Consider the following 25617-nt stretch of genomic DNA (forward strand, 5'->3'; position numbering starts at 1 on the left):
ACAAGGATGTAGGTTGCAGTAGTTATTCAGAGATGAAGAGGCTGACTGCCTTATCCAAAATTCTTGAAAAAGTAATGTATTGTAGAGTAGCTTCACACCTTTGTAAAAATAAAGTTTTAACAAAATGTCAGTTTGGTTTCCAGAAGGGTTTTTCAATGGAACATGCTATATATACTTTCACTAATGAAATATTAAATGCTCTGAGTAACCGGAAGTCACCCGTTGGGATTTTTTGTGATCTATCAATGGCTTTTGATTGTGTAAATCATGGAATACTTCTACATAAGCTCAAGTACTGTGCTATGAATGGGACAGTGTTCAAATGGTTTAAATCATACCTAACTGGAAGAGTGCAGAAGTTGAAATAAGCAGTTCACATAATATGCAAAAAAACTGGTGATTTCTCAAACTGGGGAACAATCAAGAATGGGGTGCCACAAGGTTCAGTCTTGGGTCCTCTGCTGTTCTTAATATACATTAATGACTTGCCATTCTATATTCACGAAGATGCAAAGCTGGTACTTTTTGCCAATGATACAAGTACAGCTATCACACCCAACAGACAAGAATTAACTGGTGAAATTGTAAACAATGTTTTTCAGAAAATCATTAAGTGGTTCTCTGCAAATGGGCTCTCATTAAACTTTGACAAAACAGAGTATATACAGTTCCACACAGTAAATGGAATGACACCATTAATAAATATAGACTTCGATCAGAAATTGGTAGCTAAGGTAGAATATTCAAAACTTCTAAGTGTAGGCATTGATGAGGGGTTGAACTGGAAAAAACACACTGAGGATCTGCTGAAACGTTTGAGTTCAGCTACTTATGCTATTAGGGTCATTGCCAATTTTGGCGATATACATCTCAGTAAATTAGCTTACCACGCCTATTTTCATTCTCTGCTTTCCTATGGCATCACATTCTGGGGTAACTCATCATTGAGTAAAAGATTGTTCATCACACAAAAGTGTGTAATCAGAATAATTGCTGGAGCTCATCCAAGATCATCCTGTAGACACTTATTTAAAGAGCTAGGGATCTTCACTGTAGCCTCACAATATATATATTCACTTATGATATTTGTTATTAACAATCCGAATGAATTCAATAGTAATAGCTATGTACATGGCTACAACACTAGGAGAAAGGATGATCTTCACTACTCAAGGTTAAATCTAACTTTGGCTCAGAAGGGAGTAAATTATGCTGCCACAAAAGTCTTTGGTCACTCACCTAATAGCATCAAAAGTCTGACAGATAGCCATATAGCACTTAAAAGGAAATTAAAAGAATTTCTTAATGGCAACTCCTTCTACTCGTTAGATGAATTTTTGGATATAGTAAGTGATCTATGGAACAAGTACTAATCTAATCTAATTTAATCTGCACAGGATAGAGTAGTGTGGAGAGCTGCACCACACCAGTCTTAGGACTGACCACAAGAACTAGTATTCTTATTATTGTTTATTATTATTATTTCTTTCTTGTCTCAGACGTTATGTCTGGTTAAAAATGGAAGAAGATGCGGACCTTGATCAAGCGTGACTTCCTTTCAACTGTACGGTATATGTTACATTGAATTTAGGAACTTTCGGGTAATTGAACAAGTGTCAATAATTACAGATTTCTGTAGTTGTATGTATAAGTTTGGATGTAGCTGTATTGCATTGATGTACTGGTGGATATTGTGTGGTATGACTCCTGTAGTTGATAGTATAATTGGTATAATGTCAACTTTATCCTGATGCTACATGTCCTTGACTTCCTCAGCCAGTTGGATGTAGTTTTCAATTTTTTCTCCTGTTTTCTTTTGTATATTTGCTGTATTGGGTATGGATATTTCGATTAGTTGTGTTAATTTCTTCTTTTTATTGGTGAGTACGATGTCAGGTTTGTTATGTGGTGTTGTTTTGTCTGTTATAATGGTTCTGTTCCAGTATAATTTGTATTCATCGTTCTCCAGTACATTTTGTGGTGCATACTTGTATGTGGGAACGTGTTGTTTTATAAGTTTATGTTGTAAGGCAAGCTGTTGATGTATTATTTTTGCTACATTGTCATGTCTTCTGGGGTATTCTGTATTTGCTAGTATTGTACATCCACTTGTGATGTGATCTACTGTTTCTATTTGTTGTTTGCAAAGTCTGCATTTATCTGTTGTGGTATTGGGATCTTTAATAATATGCTTGCTGTAATATCTGGTGTTTATTGCTTGATCCTGTATTGCAATCATGAATCCTTCCGTCTCACTGTATATACTGCCTTTTCTTTGCCATGTGTTGGATGCGTCTTGATCGATGTGTGGCTGTGTTAGATGATACGGGTGCTTGCTATGTAGTGTTTTCTTTTTCCAATTTACTTTCTTCGTATCTGTTGATGTTAATGTGATCTAAAGGGTTGTAGAAGTGGTTATGAAATTGCAGTGGTGTAGCCGATATATTTATATGAGTGATTGCTTTGTGTATTTTGCTAGTTTCTGCTCGTTCTAGAAAGAATTTTCTTAAATTGTCTACCTGTCCATAATGTAGGTTTTTTATGTCGATAAATCCCCTTCCTTTCTGCTTAATGTGAATCTTTCAGTTGCTGAATGTATGTGATGTATTCTATATTTGTGGCATTGTGATCGTGTAAGTGTATTGAGTGCTTCTAGGTCTGTGTTACTCCATTTCACTACTCCAAATGAGTAGGTCAATATTGGTATAGCATAAGTATTTATAGCTTTTGTCTTGTTTCTTGCTGTTTTCAGTATTTTTGTTAGTCTTTGTCTATATTTTTATTTTAGTTCTTCTTTAATATTTGTATTATCTATTCCTATTTTTTGTCTGTATCCAAGATATTTATAGGCATCTGTTTTTTCCATCGCTTCTATGCAGTCGCTGTGGTTATCCAATACGTAATCTTCTTGTTTAGTGTGTTTTCCCTTGACTATGCTATTTTTCTTACATTTGTCTGTTCCAAAAGCCATATTTATATCATTGCTGAATACTTCTGTTATCTTTAGTAATTGATTGAGTTGTTGATTTGTTGCTGCCAGTAGTTTTAGATCATCCATGTATAGCAGATGTGTGATTTTGTGTGGGTATGTTCCAGTAATATTGTATCCATAATTTGTATTATTTAGCATGTTGGATAGTGGGTTCAGAGCAAGGCAGAACCAGAAAGGACTTAATGAGTCTCCTTGGTATATTCCACGCTTAATCTGTATTGGCTGTGATGTGATATTATTTGAATTTGTTTGGATATTAAGTGTGGTTTTCCAATTTTTCATTACTATGTTTAGGAACTGTATCTATTTAGGATCTACTTTGTATGTTTCCAATATTTGTAGTAACCGTGAGTGGGGTACACTATCAAAAGCTTTTTGGTAATCAATGTATGCATAGTGTAGCGACCTTTGTTTAGTTTTAAGCTTGATATGTCACCTCTGCATCTATTATCAGTTGCTCTTTACATCCTCATGCTCCTTTGCAACAGCCTTTTTGTTCTTCATTTATAATTTTGTTCTGTGTTGTATGTGTCATTAATTTCTGTGTAATGACTGAAGTTAATATTTTGTATATTGTTGGTAGGCATGTTATGGGGCGATATTTACCGTATTTACTTGAATCTAAGCCGCACTTTTTTTCCGGTTTTTGTAATCCAAAAAACCGCCTGCGGCTTAGAATCGGGTGCAAAGCAAAGAGTTCTGAAAAATGTTGGTGGGTGCCGCCACAACTAACTTCTGCCGTCGAATATGTGTAGCGCCACACAGGCATGCTTTGTAGGGCACAAAGATAAATACTGGTACCAAAATCTCTGCGTCAGTAAATAAATTAAAAAAAAAAGTGGAAGACGAGCCTTTTTCCTCCGCCCAGAGTTTCAACCACTGCGTTTTGGTACATTATCCAACGAAGTAAATACAAATTCTGTACTGTTGATCTTCGAATGTAGCAGCATTTCAATGTACTACGAAAATCCGACTGGCAAGACTGTTTGGGATGTTTGTCAATATGGCCAACTCTACGTTCTGAATTTTTTCCTACCTGTCAGAAGAGATGGTTGCTAATAGGAGCTTTTATGAATTGTGAATCACATGTAGTATTCTCTTCGCCATAAGATTAATACGAATATAAACATTTTGCCATGTATTGTTTCGTGTTTGCTACTATCTCATTTAAATCCTGTCTGCCTAATAAACTACAAACTAGAGTGAGACAACAGCAAACGCGGAAGAATATACATGTCATGTCATGTTTATATTCGTATTATTCTTATGCCTGATAGTGATACAGTCAGAAATGAAGCACGGCAACTGACTAGATTTTTAAATCTAAGATGACTCTAATTTCTGTGCAGAATGTAATGAACTAAAGAGGCGCCTGCAAAGATTTTCAAACGGAGAAAAATTTTCGCTAAAATTTCGTTCAGAACATCATCTATCATACGCAGTCTATTATTTGGTTCTTATTGATCATTATCAAAGAAAGAAGTAGTGTAAGTAACAACAAATGTTTCGCTAATGAGACGACTCCTCTCTATTTTTTATTTGTAAGCGGCGGTAGCGCGCACAAAAGCAAGCCACGCCGCGAGCGGCGACAGGCCGTAAACACGCACCATCAGAATGCGACAAACAATGCATGACACAGTACAGTAATGCATTTTCAGCTTAGAGTGACGTAAACACCTGTAACAAAGAGAACGGCACTTATCAGATCAAAGAAAAATAAGCAATCAATTCAAACCAGACGAAGCACGTGAAAAAGGAAGGATATCCGTATAAATACGGACGGAGCGCATGACGCGTAGCAGTGGCTACCTGGTAAACCGTAACTGCTAAGCTTACGACTCGAACCAAACTACTGCAGCTGTATCGTCATTCATTCGACCTAAATTGTGTCTCATATTACAACTAGGCGAACTTTGTTTCGATTTGGAGGTGCGACCTAAAACTTTTCTCTCCCCCTGATTTTCGAGTCTCAAATTTCAGGTGCGGCTTAGATTCGGGAAAAATTTTTTTCCTTGATTTCGAGTCTCATTTTTCAGGTGCGGCTTAGATTCGAGTAAATACGGTAGCTTGGTTTGCTGTGTCTGCTTGATCTTTAGGTTTCAGATAAGTTATTCCATGTGTAAGTGTATCAGGGAAAGTGCATGGGTCTGCAATGTAACTGTTAAATAATAGATAATAGATGTGAATGTGTTGAGATGAATTTCTTTAGCCAGAAATTTGCTATTTTATCTTTTCCAGGGGCTTTCCAATTGTGAGTAGAATTAATTGCTTGGGTGACTTCATGTTGCAAAATTATCACTTCAGACATTTGTGGTATCATCTTGTACGTATCTGTTTCTGCTTGTATCCACCGTGCATGCCTGTTATGTTGTACCAGGTTTGACCATATGTTGCTCCAGAAGTGTTCCATGTCTGTTATGTTTGGTGGATTGTCTATTTTAATGTGTGTGTTATCTATTGTCTGGTAAAATTTCTTTTGGTTTGTGTTGAATGTTTGGTTTTGTTTCCTTCTATTTTCACTTTTTTTGTATCTTCTATTATTATTATTATTATTATTATTATTACAACCACTAACATTATAATTGAGAACTAAGTTGTTTCTTTACTATAAATTCTATCCAGGTTAACAGAACATATACTCTTCCCCATGCCAACGTTTCCATGAATTTAAGTCCTGATCAATCATTGGTCACTGATAATATACCACTTTCTATGTTAGTATTATAGGGTAGTTTCAAAACCATCATATACTTATCTCAGAAAGAAATGGTATGCCTCAGTAGATCATCTTATATCCATTGCAGTGGTAGTGTGTATTCACAGGTCATACTGTAGACAGGTGTTTCTGGCAGAGTGCAACCTTATTAATTTGACATTCTCTGTTCACATATAGTATGTATAAAAAGAGGTACAATTAATCTTGCATTTATGCACTATAGATTAGCACAACCCCTGTTTCAAAAATCAGATCTCAAATATCCAATGGTTCCTACTAACACTCACAAGAGAGCAACAAATCTTATTAACATAAATTACAAAAAAATGTATAAAATTATGATCCAACCTCATCAGACAAAGCCATATTTTGAGCTTCTATCAGTTTCTTCACAGGGAGTCCCAGGAAAAAATTCAAAAGAACTTGTGAGTCATTAGTTTTGCAGCCCAGAACTTCTCCCAAACGGAAAGTTCTCTCTTTTGAAAATCTGCTGAATGATCCAGGAATTAATGCTGTGCCACTTTGTGCAATAGCACGCTGGAACAAATCTAAAAACATAAAAATACCTAACTTATGGTAATTAAACTTCCTGAATAATTTTATGTCATTAGGCCATTACAGCAATAGTTATTGCCACACACATAGTTCAGTACAATTACAATTTAAGAGAAATGACAGATCTGTTTTAACATTACAGTATTATATTGCAGTCAATAAACTCCTTCATATCATAGAATAGGTGGGCAACTAAACAGTCATGCAGTGTTTACTTGAAAACATGTCCTGGTAAATCTCGTACAAATTGTGGAAGCTCATTAAGTAATTTGTGCCTCATGAGTTTACAGCTGTTACATGATTTTGACAGTCTGTGGTATGGAGTATAAATGCATCTACTGCTTCTTGTGTTGTAACAATGTATGTTTTCTCTGCATTTTCCTTGTGGTAATTTCTTTGTATAAATTAAAACATAGTGTGTATAAATATAAGTTTATTACAGTCATGACTTTTTGTGCTTAAAACAAAGGTTGACAGTCTGTCTTATATGAAGAACCAGTAATTCCCCTAATAGCTCTCTGCTACAGTATTAAGATGTCATGCACACAACTACAGTTTCCTCATAAAATAATACCATATGCTATTATACTTTGGAAAAATAGGATGTTAAAACATGTATTTCACATATGCAATAAATAAGTAGCCTCAATAAGTAAACTACTCTTGACAATTGATCACTAACAGACTATGTTGTTAATGTTGACTCAAAGATAATTTAACATTTAGATATAACCCCAAAAATTAACATAACATGGATCATCTGCAGAAACTTGTCTTTTAGACTAAACCCATCGGCTGCGATTTGTTTTCACGCAGCAAGAATCCATTTGCTTTAAACTAAAAGGATACTTGAGCAATTTTCTTTGTAACACAAGTTTTCAACAATGGAAAATCCAGCATGGAATAATGACAATAATATGAAAAGGAAATACTGCTACTCACCACACAAAGGAGATGTTGAGTCACAGACAGGCGCAACAAAAAGACTATTACACATGTGAGCTTTTGGCCAAAAGGCCTTCTTCTAATGTAGAAAGCATAAACACATTCACGCAAGTACAACTCATGTGCACACGACCACTGTCTCAGGCCACTGAAGCTGGACTGTGAGCAAATGCGCTTGACAGGAGAAGCAACCTGGGTGTTGGGGATAAGGGGAAGACTCGGGTGGGGAGGGGGAGGAATATCTGGCTAGGGAGGGGGAGGGTGTAGTGTTGCTTGTGGAAGCATGCAGGGATGTGTTTGGGACAGCATAGGGCGGCTAGGTGCAGTCGGCAGGAGATTTGAGGGGGGGGGGGGGGGGGATGGGAAAGGGAGAAGTAGAGAAGGGGGAAAAAGAAAGAGAGAGGTAGTCAGAATCCTGGGTCTGAATGTGATTCAATTATGTCCTTGGAGAAGATTTTATCCATGATTCAGTTGCTCCAGTCCTGGGTGGTATTGAGTCATGAGGGGAGTACTGCTTCAGGACTGGACACTGGGACTGTGGGAGGTGGTAAGTGACTGGAGAGACAAAGCACAGGAGATCTGTTTCTGTACAAGGCTGGGAGGGTAATATGGGCCTATGAAGGCCTGAGTGACCCCATTGATATTAGAGAGGGACTGTACATCACTACAGATGTGCGGTCACAGGTGACTAGGCTGTTTGAAAGTGACTTCTTGGTATGGAATGGATGGCAACTGTCAAAGTGTAGCTATCCCTTGTGGTTGGTAGATTTGATATGGACAGAGATACTGATGTAGCCATCTTTTAGGTGGAAGTCAACATTGAGGTAAGTGGTTTGTTGGATTGAGAAGAACCAAGTGACATGTACTGGGAGAGAAAATGTTGAGGTTCTGGAGGAATGTGGATAGGCTGCCCTCACCCTCAGCCTAGATCACGAATATATTACCAATGAATCTGAGCCAGTCAGGAGGAAGCACTCCTGTAAATGGTCCATGAATAGTTTGGAATAGAATGCATGGATCATTTGGCATAGAATGGTGTCATCTGGGTGCCCATTGTTGTACCATTGATTTGTTCATAGGCGGTGCCTTCAAAGGTGAAGTAATTGTGGGTGAAGATATAATTGAGGTAATTATGGGTGAAGATATAATTGGTCAAAGTGACAAGGAAGGAGCTTGCAGGTTTGAAGTCAGTCAGAAGTTGGGAAACATAATGTTCAACAGTGGCAAGTCCATGGGCATTAGGAAAGTTAGTGTAGAGGGAGGTGGCATCAACAGCAATGAGCACAGCACTGTGTGATGAAGGAACAGCAGTGTCGTGAGTCAGTGGAGGAAACTGTTTATCACTTTCATATAGAAGGGTAGATTATGGATAATGGGCTGAAGGTGCTGGTCCATGAGAGCAGAGATACTCTTAGTGGGAGCATAGTAATTGGCCACAATAGGGTGTGCTGGGTGGTAGGATTTATGGGCTTAGGAAGAATGTAGAAGGTAAGTGTGCAGGCAGTGGTAGGAGTGGGAAGGGAGATACACGCAGGGGAGAGGTTCTGAGACGAGCCTAGGATTAGAGGGGAGACTGGAGATTCTGTTCAGGGGTGTCCTACCATCAGGTAATTCTTCCAGTTCAAACCACAGCGGTGGAGCCTTTGCCAGGAGGATTATAAGGTCAAGATCAGTTTTTAGGTGGTGGAGTGCAGTTCTTTCTGCAAATATAAGGTTAACTTTCATGTTGATGGATTTGGGGAATGACGATGAGGCATAAAGAACAGCACTCCAGCACCTAAAATCTGACCTTACCTTATAGTCCTACCTGTCGATAAAGTTTCCATCACTGTGGTTTTGAACAACAGGGTTATCTGATGGAAGGATTCCAGTAGTGGTCAGATTCAAATCCTGCAACAGTGACCTCATTCAAGAAATACAACAGGATCTCCAGTATCTCCTCAAATCCTTAGGCCCATTCTAGAACCTCTCCCCAAGTCTCTCTCCTCACCCCTACCACTGCCCACACTCCTAGCTTCTGCATACTTCCTAAAGTTTATAAATCTAACCATATACAGGATGCCCCATTGTGACCAATTACCATGCCTCCATTGAGGAAATCTCCACTCTTGTGGACCAGCACCTTCAGCTTATTACCTGAAACCTAACCTCCTATATCAAAGACACCAACCATTTCCTCCATTGACTCTCCACAGTTCCTGTTCCTTTTCCACATGGTGCTCTGCTCATCACAGTTGATGCTACCACTCTCTACAGTAATATTCCTAATGCTGACAGCCTTAACACACTTGTAACCTTCCTCCTGATCATAATGATCAACTATATCCTCATCCATAATTACTTCACCTTTGAAGGCACTACCTAAAACAAATCTATGGTACAGCACCACATGGCATAATCCTATGCCAACTTACTCAGTGCCCATCTAGAGGAATCCTTCCCAAGCATCCAGAAAGACAGGTCCCTGATCTTGTTCAGATTCATTGATAATAATTTTGTGATCTGGACCAACAGCGAGGACACCCTAGCCACACTCCTCCAGAACCTCAACATCTTCTCGCCCTTTTACTTCATCTGGCCCTCCTCAACCTAACAAGCCACCTTCCTAGATGTTAACTTCTACTGGACTGGTGCACTATGTAGGGGGCTCCCTCTGGGGGACCGAGCGAGGTGGCGCAGTGGTTAGCACACTGGACTCGCATTCGGAAGGACGACGGTTCAATCCCGCGTCCGGCCATCCTGATTTAGGTTTTCCGTGATTTCCCTATATCACTTCAGGCAAATGCCGGGATGGTTCCTTTGAAAGGGCACGGCCGATTTCCTTCCCCATCCTTCCCTAACCCGAGCTTGTGCTCCGTCTCTAATGACCTCGTTGTCGATGGGACGTTAAACACTAATCTCCTCCTCCTCCTCCTCCCTCTGGGGAAGTGATTCACTCAGCTGCTGCAGGGGCAACTGCACTTAATGGAGCTACTGAGCCATGCTGCACTATGGATGTTGTTGATGTGAAAATTCAAGATGCCTCTATCTTAAAGTCAATAATAAATACATAAACAAAGAGTGGCACTGGAATGGGTGCAACAGAGAATAAACTGAAAGCCTGCATCTGTCAGTACCTCCATTCACACCAGACCTTCCAACCACCAGTGATACAGCCACTTTGGTAGCTGCCACTCATTCCATACCAAGAAGTCCCTTCCATGCTGTCTAGGCACTCACTACTGTTGCATTTGTACTGACAAGCAGTCCCTCTCTAAATACACCAGACCGAAATTATCTTCCAAACCTTGTACAGAAGAAGGTCTTCCCACATTTCTACCATCTAGCCTTGAAGGTGCACTCCTCTCATGACTCAGTACTGTCCACGGCTAGCGCAACTGAATTACATTATTGACAGATTTTTGTCTACCCCCTGTCATGGCCTGAAATGAGGAATACATGACCCACTATCATTTCCATCCTTCCAACAGTAGTATTTCAAAGCCCACCAAACCTATACAATATCTTTGTTCACCCCTACTCCATCCCTGCTCCCAACACCATGCCTCATGGCTCATATCCCTGTAATAGGCCTAGATGCAAGAACTGTACCATATATCCTCCCACTCACAATCATCATCTATCCCATCAAAGGCATCAAAGACAGGACTATCTGTGTAAGCAGTCATGTGATCTACGAACTCAGCTGTAACCACTGTGCTGTGTTCTGCATGGGCATGACAACCAGCAAGCTACCTATCTGTATGAATGGCCACTGATAAACTGTGTCCAAGAAAGAGCTGGAACACCCAGTTGCTGAATATGCTGCATAAAAGAACATGCGTCACTTCAGTTATTACTTCGCAGCCTGTGCCATCTAGATCTTTCCTACCAACAACAGCTTTTCTGAATTGCACAGATGGGAACTCCCCCTGGAATATATCCTACATTCCCATGACCTCCATGGCTCAGTCTTCACTAGTTCCTGTCTTTCACTTACTCATCCCCTCCCTTGCTCCCACTCCAGCTCTGACAGCCTTCTATTCCACCAAAACACTAACTAGTCTCTCTCTTTCTTTCCCCACCTCTACTTCTCTCCTTTTCCACTCCCCTCCACACCTCCCCAACCTTTATACCTTCCGACTGCACCTAGCAGCTCTACCCTGTCATCATCACATCCCTGCATGCTCCCACATGCAGCACAATACCCCCTGCCCCTTTCCAAACCTCCTCCTTACCCCCACCAACCGGATTGCTTCTCCCATCAGGTGGAGTGTGTGAATTGTACTTAAATGAAAGCGTGTGGGTTTTCTACATTAGAGGTAGGCCTTTTGACCAAAAGCTCACAAATAACAAAAGTTTTAAGGCTATTTAAATCATTACTAATGTGGAGAAAAGTTGTATCATATGCCAGCACTACAATGGACTTCACGGATGATGGCATATCTACCTTAACTTGTTCTATACTAGACACTTCTTTGCAACATAGGCAGTTTGCTTATGGTTCCTTACATACAATTTTAATAGTTTAAGACACTTATCTCTAATGCCACAGCATTATATTTTCCCTAGAAGTTCTGTGTGACCTACATAGTCAAAGGCTCTGCATAGATAACAAAAAGTAACTTGACCAAAGCATTTATCCTCAAACACTCAAATAGATATTTGACTATACAGTTAACAGTATAAATGGTTGACAAGTTTTTCCTAAAGCCATATTGTGATCGACTAATTATATCTGAATTTTAAAGTAAACAAATAGCTGTTGGTACATTACACATTCCAATACTTTAGGAAGAGCTGGGACTATGAAAATTGGCTGGTAACCAGAAGGTGAGTCTATATATCCCTTTTTCTATACTGCAACTACCCTTGACCCTTACAGTTTATCAGGAAAATATCCTTGGATACACACTTGGGTGTATAACATGTTAAAGGTACACAATACGATCTGTTACTAACCTTAGTATGTTGCAAGATATGTCACATATCTATACACTGTCTGCTGCACAATCTGTCACATATTTGCTCATATATCTCTACACCTTTTGACACTTTCAACTGCTTTACTATTCTTAGGATGAAACTAGGTGATATCTCAGAGAAGGTAAACATACAGGCACTTGTATTTGTTGATAATCTACAAACATTTTTGAAAATAATGCCGCTAGACTGATATCAGGTGTGATAATAACATTTCTAAAAAACAATATTGAATTTTGAGGACAGGTTTAATTTTTCTGTTTCTTCCAACTTTAGCAACACTGTTTATAAGAATCCATGTAACTTTGCACTTATTGGAGGAATTAAGAATACTATTGAGATTGTGTGTTTTATCAGCTTCCACAATGGCTTTGTTATACTCACTGCTAGATTTAATGTAGGCTAATCCAGCGAGGTCAATCTTCAGACTATTATGTATAAAGGGTGATCAAAAAGTTTCTGTCTGAGGATATTGCTGCAGTGTATAAGCCATATGGAGCAAATCTGATGCGGGTATACAAACACTGACATGTAGACAAAGGATTGGTGTGGTATTCATGTCTTTCTGACATGAATGCAGGAAATGTGGAAACATGAACTACCGTGATCTAAATACCAAGTGTGCTCAAGCAGAGACCAACATGCTGTTATTCTTTTCTTGGCTGAAGATGGACAAACAATGGTAGACATCCACTGGAGAATGAAGAGAGTTTATGGGACAGCGTATCTGTCAAATCAACTGCAACAAGGGATGCTATTTCTTCATGATACTACATGTCACCATAATGCAAATGTTGTAATGCAGAAATTACACCAACTCGTCCGCCTGCTTAGCTGAATGGTAATGTGTTTGCCTACCACGCAGTGGACCCAGTTTTGATTCTGGCCGGGTTAGAGATTTTCTCCACTTGTGAACTGGGTGTTGTGTTGTCCTCATCACCATTTCATCATTACCAACGCACAAGTCATCTAGTGTGGTATCACCTGAAATAAGAGTTGCAACCCATCAGCCGAACTTCCGCTCTGATCTCTCCACATGTGATTATCACGCCTCCAATTCCTTCAAAATGGCCTTGATGAGCTGACGATTTCTGTCAGATGATCATGTGCAGCAAGTGATTACAAACTTCTTCAGACAGCAGGACACAGTGTTTTCCCAAATAGGCATCTTCAACTAGGTGTGGCAGTGGATGATTGGTTCAACGCTCACAGCGATACTGTCTGACTGCCATATTGGTTCTCACTGTACAACCTTCAAATGGAAACTTTTTGATTGTTCCTTACATATTGTACAACAGCATCATTTGGTTTTTCAGATTTATCCATCTTTTAGTATACCACGGATTTTGTCTCTTTGGAACCTCTGTCAATTATTTTGCATTTCTTTATGGGAATGATGGCATTAAATTGCTTCATAAGTGCTTTAAGAACCTTGTCTTTGCTGACAAGTCATTACTTATGTAAAGTGTGTCATCATAGCATTGACAAAATCAGTCTCTGTCAGCAAGGACTTTATAAAACCTAACAAATTTTTTATCAGGTCTGATGATCACAACTTTTGGGGCAGGCATAGTTCAATTAGTCTTATCTGGAAGGAAACTACTTGTATAATTTAAAGATATGGAATTATGATCTGAAAATAAAGCACTGTCACATCAAGCAATTCTTCTGTAGTTTTAAAATTGACAACAATATTGTCAAGACAGGCTTGATCCTTTGTGGACCTCTTATAGATAGAGTATAAACTGCACTGGAGTGAATTCAAAGGCAACACAGTACAAAGTTCCTGGTCTGCTCCGATTCAGGTGTTAGTAGCAGTCCATGAACATGCCCTATAGCCCAGTTGATTCAGATCATCCATAACACATTACAGAGCATCCAATGTCGAGGAGGTGGGCTTTTGCTTTTTCTAAAAATACATTGATGATACCCTCACGTAAATTGTACAAGGATTTATTACTTAAACACTGCACCAGTTACAATTATTTTATACACAGCACAACACATCTCAAGAATTTATTTTTGTAATCAAGTGTAGATATTTACATTGGTAAAATACCTATGTAAATATTTACACTTGACAATTAAAATATCTATGTAAATATTTGCACTTGATATTGGGAATAACTTCATGCATAGCACAATGAATTTCGAGAATTTATTCTCATTATCAAGTCCAAATATTAACAGAGGTAACATTTATTCCCACTATCAAGTGGAAATACTTATACAGGTATTTTACCTATGTAAATATTTGCATTTGATAATAAGAATAAATTCTCAAAACACATCTTGCTACACATGAAAAAATTGTTACTGGTGCAGAGTTTTGTTATTTAAATCATGAATGACACAGCTGCAGGCTTTAAAAAAACATCAATTATGAAATTAGCATTTATTCACACTATGAACAGTTTACAACACAATCACTGATGGGAGTTGCTGTTTTGATAAAACTCAAAAGACTGTATGACTTCAGACAGACATTTGCTTGTTTTCAGTAGCCACCAACTTTAGCCTTCAATATCATGTGCTACTATGCTGATGTGGTTTTAGCCATATTGCTTCCTGAGCTAACTTTGCCACGCCAAATTGTGACTTGTATTTGTATTTATTTTGAAAATGAGTGATAAGTCTGATTTTGCTTCAGCAAGAATGATACCTTCAACTACTTTCACTCTTGCTTGTGCAAACAGAGTTTTGATTCAGAACCAAGCTCACAAAATTATGCTAAAATTCGTAAAATTCTGTGGCATTGAAGAACAGCAGAGCAAACTGCTACAATGGTTTGCTCAATCTAGAAAGTAAGCGGCTACATACACAGGAAAAAAATTAGCCAGCCTAAAGGGGCTCCTGCAGTTTAGTAATACTCATCCTACCAAATCGTCAGGAAAGAAATTAGTTGCAGTAATTCTTCCATCACACAGTCTTTGATAAGCCCATATAATCCTCAAGAATTATTATAATATGTGCAATACATTACCACCAAGTCACTCTGCATAGATGTACAGCTACATATTGCATGGATTATGTGATATACTTTTACCAATTGTAAAATGCGTTTCAGACAGGTACGTGCCGAGTAAAACTGTGAGGGACGGGAAAAACCCACCGTGGTACAACAACAAAGTTAGGAAACTACTGCGAAAGCAAAGAGAGCTCCACTCCAAGTTTAAACGCAGCCAAAACCTCTCAGACAAACAGAAGCTAAACAATGTCAAAGTTAGCGTAAGGAGGGCTATGCGTGAAGCGTTCATTGAATTCGAAAGTAAAATTCTATGTACCGACTTGACAGAAAATCCTAGGAAGTTCTGGTCTTACATTAAACCAGTAAGTGGCTCGAAACAGCATATCCAGCCTCTACGGGATGATAATGGCATTGAAACAGAGGATGACACACGTAAAGCTGAAATACTAAACACCTTTTTCCAAAGCTGTTTCACAGAGGAAGACCGCACTGCAGTTCCTTCTCTAAATCCTCGCACAAACGAAAAAATGGCTGACATCGAAATAAGTGTCCAAGGAATAGAAAAGCAACTGGAATCACTCGATAGAGGAAAGTCCACTGGACCTGACGGGATACCAATTCGATTCTACACAGAGTACACGAAAGAAATTGCCCCCCTTCTAACAGCCGTGTACCGCAAGTCTCTAGAGGAACGGAGGGTTCCAAATGATTGGAAAAGAGCACAGATAGTCCCAGTCTTCAAGAAGGGTCGTCGAGCAGATGCACAAAACTATAGACCTATATCTCTGACGTCGATCTCTTGTAGAATTTTAGAACATGTTTTTTGCTCGCATATCATGTTATTTCTGGAAACCCAGAATCTACTATGTAGGAATCAACATGGATTCCGGAAACAGCGATCGTGTGAGACCCAACTCGCTTTATTTGTTCATGAGACCCAGAAAATATTAGATACAGGCTCCCAGGTAGATGCTATTTTTCTTGACTTCCGGAAGGCGTTCGATACAGTTCCGCACTGTCGCCTGATAAACAAAGTAAGAGCCTACGGAATATCAGACCAGCTGTGTGGCTGGATTGAAGAGTTTTTAGCCAACAGAACACAGCATATTGTTATCAATGGAGAGACGTCTACAGACGTTAAAGTAACCTCTGGCGTGCCACAGGGGAGTGTTATGGGACCATTGCTTTTCACAATATATATAAATGACCTAGTAGATAGTGTCGGAAGTTCCATGCGGCTTTTCGCGGATGATGCTGTAGTATATAGAGAAGTTGCAGCATTAGAAAATTGTAGCGAAATGCAGGAAGATCTGCAGCGGATAGGCACTTGGTGCAGGGAGTGGCAACTGACCCTTAACATAGACAAATGTAATGTATTGCGAATACATAGATAGAAGGATCCTTTATTGTATGATTATATGATAGCGGAACAAACACTGGTAGTAGTTACTTCTGTAAAATATCTGGGAGTATGTGTCTGGAACGATTTGAAGTGGAATGATCATATAAAATTAATTGTTGGTAAGGCGGGTACCAGGTTGAGATTCATTGGGAGAGTGCTTAGAAAATGTAGTCCATCAACAAAGGAGGTGGCTTACAAAACACTCGTTCGACCTATACTTGAGTATTGCTCATCAGTGTGGGATCCGTACCAGATCGGTCTGACAGAGGAGATAGAGAAGATCCAAAGAAGAGCGGCGCGTTTCGTCACAGGGTTATTTGGTAACCGTGATAGCGTTACGGAGATGTTTAATAAACTCAAGTGGCAGACTCTGCAAGAGAGGCGCTCTGCATCGCGGTGTAGCTTGCTCGCCAGGTTTCAAGAGGGTGCGTTTCTGGATGAGGTATCGAATATATTGCTTCCCCCTACTTATACCTCCCGAGGAGATCACGAATGTAAAATTAGAGAGATTAGAGCACGCACGGAGGCTTTCAGACAGTCGTTCTTCCCGCGAACCATACGCGACTGGAACAGGAAAGGGAGGTAATGACAGTGGCACGTAAAGTGCCCTCCGCCACACACCGTTGGGTGGCTTGCGGAGTATCAATGTAGATGTAGATGTAGTAGATGTACCTCATTTAGTGAACAATGCAGTCAAAATTTGTGCAGTATATCTTTCTTCTTTTTTATTTCTTTGGAAGGGTGATGGTAAAATACATCAAGATTTTGGTGACTGACACACTTGTTATATGAGATCATAAGAGATCTTTCAGGTGATTTTTTGCTGTATATAAAGTTGTACCGAGAGACAGAGAACAGTTGCAGTTTTACAAGAAAAGACTGGATGGAAAGAGGTAACACCTCTCTGTGGAAACTATTAAAACCATAGGTTTTCTGTGGAGAAGGGTGCAAAACAAACAAACGCTGTACAGAGAATGGCATTCCTGATTGCTTGTGCAAATGAAAGGCGTTCGTGAAGCAGGATAGGAATTTTTTTACCTTGACAAGTTGTGGTTGGATAGCAAGCTGGCATGTGGGGAAATATCTGAAAAAAATTTACAGTTGCACACATGGGTTTCAAAAATGGGTTTCTCAGAAAAGCTCGGATGCAGTTCTGGGGTAACTCTAAGCTAGGTGGCTACCACAGGCAAATGAATTCAATGAATTTTAAAAACTGGTGCCAGAAATTAGTTTCACCAAACCTTCCTTCACAGTTGATGATTGTCATTGACAACATACCACATCATAACAGGTAGCTTGACAGAACACCAGCAATAATTGACATGAAACTGACAATGATAGAGTGGCTGCAGAAGAGGCAAATCACCTGTGATGACAGCATGAGGAAAGGAGATCTCTTCTCCCTGATTCAGTTAATCAAACCAGCACAGAAATCATAAGCCACCAATGAAATGGTTTTAACCTTCAAGCGGGCATGCCATTTTTCATAGCATGAGCGGGCATGCAGCTTACTTTGTATACATGTAAACAATAGCTGTCTTTATGTTACCAAGGTAAGCGTGTCTGAGCAAAATCACTGTTTAATTTTAGTTTAATGAAACAATTATAACATAATCTTACATAATATGATTTAATATAATAGAGGGAAACATTCCACGCGGAAAATATATTTAAAAACAAAGATGATGTGACTTACAATACGAAAGCGCTGGCAGGTCGATAGAAACACAAACAGACACATACATACACACAAAATTCAAGCTTTCGCAACAAACTGTTGCCTCATCAGAAAAGAGGGAAGCAGAGGGAAAGACGAAAGGAAGTGGGTTTTAAGGCAGAGGGTAAGGAGTCATTCCAATCCCGGGAGTGGAAAGAGTTACCTTAGGGGGAAAAAAGAACGGGTATACACTCGCACACACACACATATCCATCCACACATATACAGACACAAGCAGACATATTTAAAGACAAAGAGTTTGGGCAGAGATGTCAGTCGAGGCGGAAGTGCAGAGGCAAAGATTATGTTGAATGACAGGTGAGGTATGAGTGGCGGCAACTTGAAATTAGCAGAGATTGAAGCCTGGTGGGTAACGGGAAGAGAGGATATATTGAAGAGCAAGTTCCCATCTCCGGAGTTCGGATGGGTTGGTGTTGGTGGGAAGTATCCAGATAACCCGGACGGTGTAACACTGTGCCAAGATGTGCTGGCCGTGCACCAAGGCATGTTTAGCCACAGAGTGGTCCTCATTACCAACAAACACTGTCTGCCTGTGTCCATTCATGTGAATGGACAGTTTGTTGCTGGTCATTCCCACATAGAATGCATCACAGTGAAGGCAGGTCAGTTGGTAAATCACGTGGGTGCTTTCACATGTGGCTCTGCCTTTAATCGTGTACACCTTCCGGGTTACAGGACTGGAGTAGGTGGTGGTAGGAGGGTGCATGGGACAGGTTTTACACCGGGGGCGGTTACAAGGATAGGAGCCAGAGGGTAGGGAAGGTGGTTTGGGGATTTCATAGGGATGAACTAAGAGGTTACGAAGGTTAGGTGGACGGCGGAAAGACACTCTTGGTGGAGTGGGGAGGATTTCATGAAGGATGGATCTCATTTCCGGGCAGGATTTGAGGAAGTCGTATCCCTGCTGGAGAGCCACATTCAGAGTCTGGTCCAGTCCCGGAGAGTATCCTGTCACAAGTGGGGCACTTTTGTGGTTCTTCTGTGGGGGATTCTGGGTTTGAGGGGATGAGGAAGTGGCTCTGGTTATTTGCTTCTGTACTAGGTCGGGAGGGTAGTTGCGGGATGCGAAAGCTGTTGTCAGGTTGTTGGTGTAATCGTTCAGGGATTCCGGACTGGAGCAGATTTGTTTGCCACGAAGACCTAGGCTGTAGGGAAGGGACCGTTTGATGTGGAATGGGTGGCAGCTGTCATAATGGAGGTACTGTTGCTTGTTGGTGGGTCTGATGTGGACGGACGTGTGAAGCTGGCCATTGGACAGGTGGAGGTCAACGTCAAGGAAAGTGGCATGGGATTTGGAGTAGGACCAGGTGAATCTGATGGAACCAAAGGATTTGAGGTTGGAGAGGAAATTCTGGAGTTCTTCTTCACTGTGAGTCCAGATCATGAAGATGTCATCAATAAATCTGTACCAAACTTTGGGTTGGCAGGCCTGGGTAACCAAGAAGGCTTCCTCTAAGCGACCCATGAATGGGTTGGCGTACGAGGGGGACCATCCTGGCACCCATGGCTGTTCCCTTTAATTGTTGGTATGTCTGGCCTTCAAAAGTGAAGAAGTTGTGGGTCAGGATGAAGCTGGCTAAGGTGATGAGGAAAGAGGTTTTAGATAGGGTGGCAGGTGATCGGCGTGAAAGGAAATGCTCCATCGCAGCGAGGCCCTGGACGTGCGGAATATTTGTGTACAAGTAAGTGGCATCAATGGTTACAAGGATGGTTTCCGGGGGTAACACATTGGATAAGGATTCCAGGCATTCGAGAAAGTGGTTGGTGTCTTTGATGAAAGATGGGAGACTGCGTGTAATGGGTTGAAGGTGTTGATCTACGTAGGCAGAGATACGTTCTGTGGGGGCTTGGTAACCAGCTACAATGGGACGGCCGGGATGATTGGGTTTGTGGATTTTAGGAAGAAGGTAGAAGGTAGGGGTGCTGGGTGTCGGTGGGGTCAGGAGGTTGATGGAGTCAGGTGAAAGGTTTTGCAGGGGGCCTAAGGTTCTGAGGATTCCTTGAAGCTCTGCCTGGACATCGGGAATGGGGTTACCTTGGCAAACTTTGTATGTGGTGTTGTCTGAAAGCTGACGCAGTCCCTCAGCCACATACTCCTGATTATCAAGTACCACGGTCGTGGAACCCTTGTCTGCCGGAAGAATGACGATGGATCGGTCAGCCTTCAGATCACGGATAGCCTGGGCTTCAGCAGTTGTGATGTTGGGAGTAGGATTAAGGTTTTTTAAGAAGGATTGAGATGCAAGGCTGGAAGTCAGAAATTCCTCGAAGGTTTGGAGAGGGTGATTTTGAGGAAGTGAAGGTGGGTCCCGCTGCGACGGAGGACGGAACTGTTCCAGGCAGGGTTCAATTTGGATGGTGTCTTCGGGAGTTGGATCATTAGGAGTGCGATTAGGATCATTTTTCTTCGTGGCAAAGTGATATTTCCAGCAGAGAGTACGAGTGTAGGACAGTAAATCTTTGACGAGGGCTGTTTGGTTGAATCTGGGAGTGGGGCTGAAGGTGAGGCCTTTGGATAGGACAGAGGTTTCGGATTGGGAGAGAGGTTTGGAGGAAAGGTTAACTTCTGAATTAGGGTGTTGTGGTTCCAGAGTGTGTTGATTGGAATTTTGAGATTTTGGAGGGAGTGGAGCTGGAAGTGGGAGATTGAGTAGAAGGGAGAGACTGGGTTTGTGTACAATGAGAGGAGGTTGAGGTTTGCTGGAAAGGTTGTGAAGGGTGAGTGAGTTGCCTTTCCAAAGGTGGGAAACAAGGAGATCGGATAGTTTTTTGAGGTGGAGGGTGGCATGCTGTTCAGAGCATCCTCCTACAGGCCAACCGTAAATTAAAACAGCATGCCACCCTCCACCTCAAAAAACTATCCAATCTCCTGGTTTCCCACCTTTGCAAAGGCAACTCACTCACCCTTCACAACCTTTCCAGCAAACTTCAACCTCCTCTCATTGCACACAAACCCAGTCTCTCCCTTCTACTCAATCTCCCACTTCCAGCTCCACACCCTCCAAAACCTCAAAATTCCAATCAACACACCCTGGAACCACAACACCCTAATTCAGTAGTTAACCTTTCCTCCAAACCTCTCTCCCAATCCGAAACCTCTGTCCTATCCAAAGGCCTCACCTTCAGCCCCACTCCCAGATTCAACCAAACAGCCTCGTCAAAGATTTACTGTCCTACACTCGTACTCTCTGCTGGAAATATCACTTTGCCACGAAGAAAAATGATCCTAATCGCACTCCTAATGATCCAACTCCCCAAGACACCATATAAATTGAACCCTGCCTGGAACAGTTCCGTCCTCCGTCGCAGCGGGACCCACCTCCTCTTCCTCAAAATTACCCTCTCCAAATCTTCGAGGAATTTCTGACTTCCAGCCTTGCATCTCATCCTTCTTAAAAAACCTTAATCCTACTCCCAACATCACAACTGTGGAAGCCCAGGCTATCCGTGATCTGAAGGCTGACCGATCCATCGTCATTCTTCCGGCAGACAAGGTTTCCACGACCGTGGTACTTGATCGTCAGGAGTATGTGGCTGAGGGACTGCGTCAGCTTTCAGACAACACCACATACAAAGTTTGCCAAGGTAACCCCATTCCCGATGTCCAGGCAAAGCTTCAAGGAATCCTCAGAACCTTAGGCCCCCTGCAAAACCTTTCACCTGACTCCATCAACCTCCTGACCCCACCGACACCCCGCACCCCTACCTTCTACCTTCTTCCTAAAATCCACAAACCCAATTATCCCGGCCGCCCCATTGTAGCTGGTTACCAAGCCCCCACAGAACGTATCTCTGCCTACGTATATCAACACCTTCAACCCATTACATGCAGTCTCCCATCCTTCATCAAAGACACCAACCACTTTCTCGAATGCCTGGAATCCTTACCCAATGTGTTACCCCCGGAAACCATCCTTGTAACCATTGATGCCACTTCCTTATACACAAATATCCCGCACGTCCAGGGCCTTGCTGCGATGGAGCATTTCCTTTCACGCCGATCACCTGCCACCCTACCTAAAACCTCTTTCCTCATCACCTTAGCCAGCTTCATCCTGACCCACAACTTCTTCACTTTTGAAGGCCAGACATACCAACAATTAAAAGGAACAGCCATGGGTGCCAGGATGGCCCCCTCGTACGCCAACCTATTCATGGGTCGCTTAGAGGAAGCCTTCTTGGTTACCCAGGCCTGCCAACCCAAAGTTTGGTACAGATTTATTGATGACATCTTCATGATCTGGACTCACAATGAAGAAGAACTCCAGAATTTCCTCTCCAACCTCAACTCCTTTGGTTCCATCAGATTCATCTGGTCCTACTCCAAATCCCATGCCACTTTCCTTGACGTTGACCTCCACCTGTCCAATGGCCAGCTTCACACGTCCGTCCACATCAGACCCACCAACAAGCAACAGTACCTCCATTATGACAGCTGCCACCCATTCCACATCAAACGGTCCCTTCCCTACAGCCTAGGTCTTCATGGCAAACGAATCTGCTCCAGTCCGGAATCCCTGAACGATTACACCAACAACCTGACAACAGCTTTCGCATCCCGCACCTACCCTCCCGACCTGGTACAGAAGCAAATAACCAGAGCCACTTCCTCATCCCCTCAAACCCAGAATCCCCCACAGAAGAACCACAAAAGTGCCCCACTTGTGACAGGATACTCTCCGGGACTGGACCAGACTCTGAATGTGGCTCTCCAGCAGGGATACGACTTCCTCAAATCCTGCCCGGAAATGAGATCCATCCTTCATGAAATCCTCCCCACTCCACCAAGAGTGTCTTTCCGCCGTCCACCTAACCTTCGTAACCTCTTAGTTCATCCCTATGAAATCCCCAAACCACCTTCCCTACCCTCTGACTCTTATCCTTGTAACCGCCCCCGGTGTAAAACCTGTCCCATGCACCCTCCTACCACCACCTACTCCAGTCCTGTAACCCGGAAGGTGTACACGATTAAAGGCAGAGCCACATGTGAAAGCACCCACGTGATTTACCAACTGACCTGCCTACACTGTGATGCATTCTATGTGGGAATGACCAGCAACAAACTGTCCATTCGCATGAATGGACACAGGCAGACAGTGTTTGTTGGTAATGAGGATCACCCTGTGGCTAAACATGCCTTGGTGCACGGCCAGCACATCTTGGCACAGTGTTACACCGTCCGGGTTATCTGGATACTTCCCACCAACACCAACCCATCCGAACTCCGGAGATGGGAACTTGCTCTTCAATATATCCTCTCTTACCGTTACCCACCAGGCCTCAATCTCCACTAATTTCAAGTTGGCGCCACTCATACCTCACCTGTCATTCAACATCATCTTTGCCTCTGCACTTCCGCCTCGACTGACATCTCTGCCCAAACTCTTTGTCTTTAAATATATCTGCTTGTGTCTGTATATGTGTGGATGGATATGTGTGTGTGTGCGAGTGTATACCCGTCCTTTTTCCCCCTAAGGTAAGTCTTTCCGCTCCCGGGATTGGAATGACTCCTTACCCTCTCCCTTAAAACCCACTTCCTTTCGTCTTTCCCTCTCCTTCCCTCTTTCCTGATGAGACAACAGTTTGTTGCAAAAGCTTGAATTTTGTGTGTATGTATGTGTCTGTTTGTGTTTCTATCTACCTGCCAGCGCTTTCGTATGGTAAGTCACATCATCTTTGTTTTTAAATATAATATGATTTAAAGCACTCTTTAATTAAACAATAATGAAATAAATTTTCACTATATCTCTCTGCTGTCATGGCGGATGTTACTCCACGGTAATGACCAACTTGAAGCATTAAACAGTGCAATTGCATCAGATCCCAGCCAGCTGCTTATTCAATTACTAATTATCTCATAGACAACTGCCTCACTGTAGGATTGTGCTGCTAGCTCATAAAGTGAGTAATTTTCTGTTTATTTTATATTACTGCTGTTCACTTGGACATATGACAACACAATTTATCAGTTTGTTAGCTGAAGTAACAATGAAGAAATAGGTATGGGTTCACAACTGAGAAACAACAATGGAAAAGTGTTATTTGTGGTTGCCGCACTTTATACATAGGTGTGCCTACTTGCTGGTTAAAACAAGGCCATAAAGTTATCTGTTTGCCAACACACAATTGTAATCTCAATGCAATACAACTGGCTTGGGAAAAAATTAAAAGAAATTTCAGAGAACATAGTGTTATTGGGAATATGTCCAACAAAACTCTACAAAAACTTGTAGACCTTTCCCTACAGTTTATCACTTCAGAGAACTGGAGATGATATTTTAATAAGGTGGAATGCTTAGAAATGCAGTACTGGATGAATAGAGGCAAGTAAGTTGCCAGTGATGATGTAATTGTTAATGTAGGCTCAACACACTCACATGGTGATTAATTGCAATCTAGGATGGATGAATGTATTAGTGGAAGTATTAGCCTGACATGAATCTGTCCTAGTATGCAATGTTTGGGTGTCACTGGCAATCTAGTCAATGTTGTGTAAAATTTTCATCCATCTGTCTAAACTAGATCTGATTTAAATTATTCACAAAACTTCACTTCCACGCGCAAAAAGAAATCAGGCAAAAAATGGTACCATTGATAGTGTTTTAAATAAATAAAACATAACATTGCAATAGTTATTCAGAAATGAAGAGGCTTGCACAGGATAGAGTAGCATGGAGAGCTGCATCAAATCAGTCTTTGGACAGAAGACCGCAACAACAACAACAACAGCCACACATAAACTAATATAAATACACATTTTTGATTGTAGAAAGAACAAAAAGATTTTCACACTTAAAGCTTTCGCCCAATGGCCTTTGTCAACAAAACACACACACACACACACACACACACACACACACAAAGACTCACTCACACAAACGCAACTCACACACGTTTGTGTGTGTGTATGTGTGTGTGTGTGTGTGTGTGTGTGTGTGTGCGTGCACGCGTGTGTGTATCTATTGTTGACAAAGGCCGTTGGCCGAAAGCTTTAAGTGTGAAAATGTTTTCGCTGTGCCTACCTGCGACTCAGCATCTCCACTGTAAGTTGAGTGGCAACTTTCCTTCTCACAATATTGTTACATTCCAGCCTGGATTTTCCATTGTTTGCTTTAATTGTAGAAAGGCAGATTTCAGATACCTTTAATGATCAGTTTGATTTATGCAGTAGGTGTTACATAATCTGTAGTAAAGAGTAGCTTTGTTGAACATATCATCAAATTTAAACCATTTTAAATTCAAATACACATGACATTTTTGTGGCCTCAAAGTCTGTGTGTCACATCCATGTGTTTACAAGTATGAAGACATGCTGAACACACTGTTATCTGTAAATTAT

At 41.4% G+C, this 25617-nt stretch overlaps 1 protein-coding gene across 3 annotated transcripts in view; it reads right to left on the reverse strand.

The window, feature by feature from the left end:
* LOC126457927 (venom carboxylesterase-6-like) overlaps positions 1-25617 on the reverse strand; it is a 186493-nt gene that overhangs the window by 96558 nt on the left and 64318 nt on the right. For all 3 annotated transcript variants that reach the window (XR_007585556.1, XM_050094623.1, XM_050094624.1), the window contains exon 5: positions 6057-6256. Coding sequence is in view for 2 of the 3 variants with exons in the window: in XM_050094623.1 (XP_049950580.1) it covers positions 6057-6256 (200 nt within the window). In the remaining variant the exon portion in view is untranslated. The remainder of the gene's footprint in view (positions 1-6056; positions 6257-25617) is intronic.

The sequence above is a fragment of the Schistocerca serialis genome, chromosome 2 (genome assembly GCF_023864345.2).
Source record: "Schistocerca serialis cubense isolate TAMUIC-IGC-003099 chromosome 2, iqSchSeri2.2, whole genome shotgun sequence".
In the NCBI taxonomy this organism is placed as follows: domain Eukaryota; kingdom Metazoa; phylum Arthropoda; class Insecta; order Orthoptera; family Acrididae; genus Schistocerca; species Schistocerca serialis.